The sequence below is a fragment of the Solanum tuberosum genome, unplaced genomic scaffold, assembly GCF_000226075.1.
Source record: "Solanum tuberosum cultivar DM 1-3 516 R44 unplaced genomic scaffold, SolTub_3.0 scf00759, whole genome shotgun sequence".
Lineage (NCBI taxonomy): Eukaryota > Viridiplantae > Streptophyta > Magnoliopsida > Solanales > Solanaceae > Solanum > Solanum tuberosum.
This window is the reverse complement of record NW_006239712.1, coordinates 18637-25487: the sequence shown is the minus strand read 5'-3', so window position 1 is coordinate 25487 and position 6851 is coordinate 18637. Positions and strand designations below refer to the sequence as shown.

The 6851-nt window shown below is 29.8% G+C and overlaps 1 protein-coding gene across 1 annotated transcript; it reads left to right on the top strand.

Moving 5' to 3' along the window:
• Positions 1 to 501: 501 nt before the first annotated feature.
• Positions 502 to 4569, top strand: LOC102586707 (protein NtpR-like). Its single transcript, XM_006367440.2, has 5 exons — positions 502 to 925; positions 1237 to 1550; positions 2104 to 2520; positions 3249 to 3449; positions 4205 to 4569. The coding sequence occupies exons 1-5, from the start codon at positions 835 to 837 to the stop codon at positions 4454 to 4456; spliced, it is 1275 nt and encodes a 424-aa protein (XP_006367502.1). The 5' UTR covers positions 502 to 834; the 3' UTR covers positions 4457 to 4569.
• The last annotated feature ends 2282 nt before the right edge of the window (positions 4570 to 6851 follow it).

Sequence of the window (6851 nt, the reverse complement as noted above, 5' to 3'; positions counted from 1 at the left end):
GAAGTAGCTAAAGGGGGTTTGACATCTATTATAAATATATAAAAATTATTTTAACCGTATGTAAAGATCACATAAACATCTATTACTCATTTAAACCACAAGTTTCAAATGTGTTAATTTTTTTCTTAAATTTCATGTCACTACAATAAAAATAACTTTTATCGACATTAAATAGGCACATTAGTAAAGAGTGTTAAAGTCTTTACCGGCATTAGTTAAGTGTCATTAGATTCAATGTCGCTAAACACTTTAGAGACGTATAAAAAAGTGTTAATTGCCGCTAAAAATAAATATTTAGAGACAATTAAGCTATTATCGTGTAGTGTGTCAAGTCAAATTACATCATATAAAATGTGATAGAAGAAGTATGATAATAACTGAATTCACATGTAAATATTCTAAATATTTATTTCTTTATAAAAAAAAAGTTACTGAATTCTATAAATCCGTACATTATATACTGAATCCGCCCTACCCCTACTTGTGAATTATATACATGCCTCTAGATCCGCCCCTGATTTGGATCTTCACCATGCCTACGTTTGCTCTTACGCGGCGGATCGTTCTAAAAATCCCTCAACTTTCCTCTATTTTCTACTCAACCACCCCAATTAAGCTCTCTATATAAATAGCAATATTCATATAACTAAAATTTCATCTTCATCTTTTTTTCTTCTCTTTAATTAGAAATATTTTTTTTTATTAGTATTTTTGTATGTACAATTGACTAGTAGTTGACAACTCACTTATAACAATTATAACCATATAGATTTGCGAATCTAGAAATTCATTTTGATCAATTGAAGATTTTATAGGTTAACAAGTCGTCTTGCCATGGCTGCCTCCCAGCTCTCTGTAGTCTTACCTCGTGTCCTCATCGTCTCTAGGCGAACCGTTCGCAAGAACAAGTTTGTTGATTTTGTTGGTATGTTATTATCTTTTTTTCTAGTTACATTTCATGTGAAAGTATTACTGTTTGATAAGTCAAATAATTTTGTTTTTATTATAATTTTTGTAAATGTTAGTTAAATAGTATATATTGACTTGTAGTATTTTTTAGTATAGTTTTCTAATATGTATATATACTCATATTCAGAGTCAAAATTACTATTTTGACCTTCATACTCTGAACTCCCTTAACATAAATCAGAACAAATCTTGCATTTTCAATTTATCATTTTTTTTGCATTTTCTTGGATCGCTTTATTATAATTTCTGATTCTGTCACTTTTACAGGAGAATATCATCTTGATCTTATAGTAAGCTATGGAGCTGTCCCAGTAATTGTACCTAGAGTTTCAGGGGTCCATATGTTGTTGGAAAGCTTTGAACCAATTCATGGAGTTCTTCTATGTGAAGGAGAAGATATAGACCCTTCTCTATACGACGACGAATCCAATCATCTGTCTCCTGAAGAAATCGAAGAAATTCGGAAACAACATGTGAGTGATACAGCCATTGACAAAGAAAAGGACACAATTGAGCTGAGATTGGCAAAGCTCTGTCTTGAAAGGAACATACCTTACTTGGGAATATGTCGAGGGTCACAGGTACAGTCAAATTTCTCTATAACAACGTCATAATGAGAAAAGTAACTTTCATAGTAAAAATAAGAGAAACAAATACTGTCATTAAACATTAATTGTCTAATCTTCTCCACCCTCCAACAAATCTCACCCCTGCCCCTACCCTCATAAGCCCCCAACCATACAATCCCACACTCCTAACCCCACCTACACCTCTTATTATATTGTTTGAATAGATTATACACATATAACTTTTAAGATAATATTTTCAACTTACATATTAAACACAAAATATAAGAAAATTACTTATTTTCAGTAAAATAATTAGGTGTATTTTTGACACTTCATTCTTATTTATTTTGAATACAACAAATTTAGTGTCAAAACAACAAGGTGTTGTAGCCCAGTGATTTTAAGCGCCTTGAAAAAGTCAAAATATACGAATTTCATTTGTTTGAATCTCACTAGTAGTAACTCTTTGGTTTAATTTTTTTTAAAAAAACATAGTGTCAAAAATTAAAATATTGTCATGATTAAATTCTGAATCCACCTCTGTCTACGTGTCTTTAATATGTAGGTACTTAATGTAGCATGTGGAGGAACTCTTTACAGAGACATTGAGAAAGATCTCTCAAGAAACCTCCCTCAAGACAAAAAGGTAGTTCACATTGATTATGATAACTATGATAATCATAGGCATATTGTCAAGATTATTGAAAATACCCCATTGCACTATTGGTTCAAAGATTCACTAGAAGATGATAAAATGGAAATTTGTGTGAATAGTTATCACCATCAAGGAGTCAAGAAATTAGCTCAAAGATTTGTTCCTATGGCATTTTCACATGATGGTTTAATTGAAGGGTTCTATGATCCTGATGCTTATAATCCTGAGGAAGGTAAATTTATTATGGGACTTCAATTTCATCCAGAGAGAATGAGACAACAAGATACAGATGAGTTTGATTATCCTGGATGCACTTTTGCTTATCAGGTTTTTCTATACACTTCTCAACTCTTCTGTCACTACAACAAATAAAGAATTTAACGATACTTATTTAGTGGTAACAATATAATTATCGCTATATTACATTAAGCGGTAGTAATATAATATGAGTATTTATAACCAACACTTTATATAACTATCACTAAAAACCTTAATGACTCTAGCTGCAATGATATCAACTTAATTGTCGCTTAATGTTTTATAGCCACTAAATGTCTCTTTTATTGTACCGTATGTTTTGTGACAATTAACTTATATACAATGATAGTGTTAAAGAAATTTTACAAAAATAACTATGTATATATGATGGATAAAATATGTGAGATTAATAACTAAAAAAAAATAATGCAAGTTACTTGCTGTAATATATTAATATTATTTCGGATCATCTGATAGCTAGTAAAGAAGAAACTTATTCACGTATTAATTTATATATAAGTTATAAAATGTTTGGTTGCTAGTTAAGAATCAAATTATTCATGAATAAAATTAATACGACATATGGTTCCATATAACTATTAAATGTATAAGTTATGAGAAAATTTGTGTATTATATTATGTGGAGTAAGCGATGAAATAATTAATACACGCATAACTAATATTTACATTATTAATACATTAATAATTCTAACCAGCTACTAAAATGTTTTGGGTAGGAATTTTTATTCTTTTTGGCTTATATCTTATTAATTAGTTGAATGTTATTTAATTTGCAGGAGTTTGTGAAAGCTGTAGTTGCTTACAACAAGAAGTTATCAACAAGTGTCAAAAAACCCATAAAGCTTAATCAAGAAATGGAAAAAAAGAGGAAAATTATAGTTAGAAGTTTTTCTCTTGCTAGGAATATATATGAAGGAAGCAGCCAGATGCATCCATCAAAAGAATCTGACTTGGATGCTGGGGCAGAGTTCCTAGAGGTATATATATAAAAAATAATTTTATAAAATTCAGTGATCACACGTGAAATTAAGTCAGTACAACAATTGATATAAGTCAATCATTACTTTATCAAGATTGTGAGCACATATTCTAAATGAGTTTAAATTATACATATGGCATACTTAGTGTATTTTTATATACGTGAGTTAGGAGAGGGTAGAGTGTACATATATTTCTGACCTTCTATTTTAATTTGCAACCTTCATGTCCTCATATCTAAGGTTAAATCCTTGATAAGTTGAAGTTGTGCCATATCTTTTCTAATCACCTCTCCCCAGTCCCTACTATTTCTTCGATTTACCTTACTCCTCTTTAAACTCATCCTTGCCAACGTTTCAGATTTCCATTGAGGCATCTAGGCATTTCCTCTTCGCATGTTCAAACCATTTAAGTCTTGCGCTCATCTTGTTCATCACAAAAATCACTTCTACCTTATCACAAATATCTTCATTAATGTAAAAAAATGTTATCCGTCATTTTTACTTGTTATAGCAGGTCACATGTTCATAATTTAAAATTATATGCAAATTTTATATTTCAAAAAGACCTAATTAAAGATATACTTTAATTAATCTAAAAGTAGGTGCAGAGCCAGATAGGACCGATATATTTAAATTCATTTAAATTTCTTCTGAAGAAAAATTACATTGTTTATACACGATTAACCTTACGCTCACCATTTATATAACTTATATACTAATCCTTGATTGTGGTTGATTATGTAATATTGTAGTCAAATACAGCATTGAGTATCCAACAAGAGACAAGGTTAATTAAGATGGGAGCCACAGTAAGAAATGGATGTTCTTACTTAGAGAAATTAAAGATGAATGAGGAGAGAGAAGGGTTAGCTAGAAAGATAATGGGGAAAATGTCTGTGGAACAATTATCAGATCTCAAGTCTTTCTACAACATGATGGGACAAATATGTTGTGAAGTATTAGAAAGAAAACTACAAGATATTGTTAATGAAGTTGCCTCTTAATCACAACTTCTCTTGGACTTTTCTGCATGAGATTTTGTTTTTTATTGCTTTGTTGTCAAGTTTTATGTACTTTTTTTTTGTGACATCTCATGAATGGAAGTTAGTTTCTTTTTCTCTCTTTTAAGAGAATCACATGTATGCAAAAATTAGTCAAAGTGTGTGTAAGAGAAAATGACAAAAATATATATACTAGTTTTTTTATATTGAGACGGATATGAAAGTGAAGTTTAATATATAAGTTATTCAGAGTTAAAGAAAGAAGTTTTAAGTATTTTGTATTTATTATCTAAAAGTGGGAAGATTAAAAAGGATGTTACTCAGAGTCTTATGAGATAAGAAAATATTATCAAAATTTAAAAATAAATTTTATAAAATGCTAATTAAACCAATTATATTATGTGAGATGGTTGTGGATCAATTAGCTTTATATGTTGCCTTGTTGTCAAGTTTTTATGTACTACTCTACTTCTCTTTCTTGTGACATCACATGAATAGCACTTGTTTTTTTCTTTTCTTATTTATTGGAATCACATGATAAAGAAACAATAGTCAAAATGTATCTTATCTAAGAGAAAATGACAAAAATAGTCATTTATATTTGATTGTATAGAGGTTGAAAATAGTTGTCCACGCAAAAACTATATAATTAGACACACTTCACTATTTTATATATTATTATTACTTATATTTTCAAAATATTACATATCTTACCACTAATTAAGAATTTTCTATTATATATTGAGGAAAATACATTTAAATACATATATTTTTACAATCAAATACATTAAAATAGGGAGAGAGGCGAGCGAGATGGGGAGGAAGACGAGTAAGATGTATCCAAGATACATGTGAATAACATTATTTATATATATATATATATATATATATAGGAGGTAATACTCATGTAGCATCTATATGTATCTTATGTGATTCGCATGTATATGGAATACCAGATACGTAAGAGAGTGGCGAGCGAGATTGGAGAGAGGCGAGGGAGGCAAACGAGATTTGTTATGTATCCGCAAATCCACTTGTAAGAAAAGTTTGAAAGCTCCGTTATTGATGTTTGAAGGTTTAGAGGTTTTAAAATGAAAATTCTAAATTTTAGCTCATTTAGAGAAGAAATGATGTATGGTTTGGGTATATATATATATTAGTGTATATTCTCTTGTATATCCATCCGTCTAATAAGATAGAAAGGGTCTTTCTCGCTTGTTTAGTAAATTCAAGTTTTTGACCTTATTTGGCACTTGCCGACAACGTTAAGTTGACGGTAGAAAAAGACTCGACATTCAGGCAAGCCACTCGATGGTATGGTACATAGTGGGTTTAGTGCGCACCGCCTAAATAATCCGCTCCGAAATAAACAAAAAGGTTCATGCGTGTCACACTCTCAAAGGACTACCAGTAGTATACTGGAGGAAGGTGAGGATGATGTCAAATCCACATGAACCTTATGAGTTGGGCCACACCCGTGCTAAATCTAATGTATATCATTGTAAACTTGTATGTTTGTGATATTCACTGATTGATATATCTATGGCCAAACACATATGCAGACCCTTAAACTTGTCCCTAAATTTTATTTTGGCACTCCAATTCAACCTTGTTCCATTTTAACCCTTTAACTCCAATTTTAATGTTTCATTTTGGCACTTCTAAGTGATGTGGCAGAGTGTGTGCATCACACTTTCTCTAAGAGAGTGAAAGACAAAAAAAAGAAGTAACACCTAATAACACGTTGAAAATGAATATTTAAATCATAATTTCCTACTTGTTTCCTTCCAAAAATCTAGATTTTTCTTTAAAAATTTGTTACCATTCAGCATATATATTAATAGTGTATACCATGTATATCACCGTTAAACTTAAAATTTCATTTTGGCACTCCAACTCAACCTTGTTCCATTTTAACCCTTTAACTCCAATTTTAATGTTTCATTTTGGCACTTCTAAGTGATGTGGCAGAGTGTGTGCATCACACTTTCTCTAAGAGAATGAAAGGCACAAAATCAAAAAAGTATGTTTCAAAAAAATAATAAAAGATTAACCCTTCAACTCTATTTTTTTTATGTACCATTTAAACAAAAAATATTAATTTTTACAACATAAAAAGTTTCTTCATTTTTATATATTTATGTTCTTCATTTCCACTTTTTCATTTTAAAAATCAACGTCATATCTTTTTTATTTTTTAAAATAATAATGGATGAACATCAAAAAAATTTAGAATTTCTGTACATTATTGTGTGAAAATAATCGACAAAAAGTGTGTTGATTTTCTTTTTAAAACAATTAATTAAATTAAATAACACCACATATTTTTTTCATATCTAATCTATTTGGACTAACTTAAATACCAACTTTCTAATTTTTCATTCAACTAAATAGGGAA

Bases quoted from the DNA above. Each gene is read 5' to 3' on its own strand.
- LOC102586707 (XM_006367440.2), top strand. From the start codon at position 835: ATGGCTGCCTCCCAGCTCTCTGTAGTCTTACCTCGTGTCCTCATCGTC. The intron at 1,551-2,103 runs GTACAGTCAAAT...TTTAATATGTAG, and splicing joins GAATATGTCGAGGGTCACAG to GTACTTAATGTAGCATGTGG. The intron at 2,521-3,248 runs GTTTTTCTATAC...TTTAATTTGCAG, and splicing joins GATGCACTTTTGCTTATCAG to GAGTTTGTGAAAGCTGTAGT.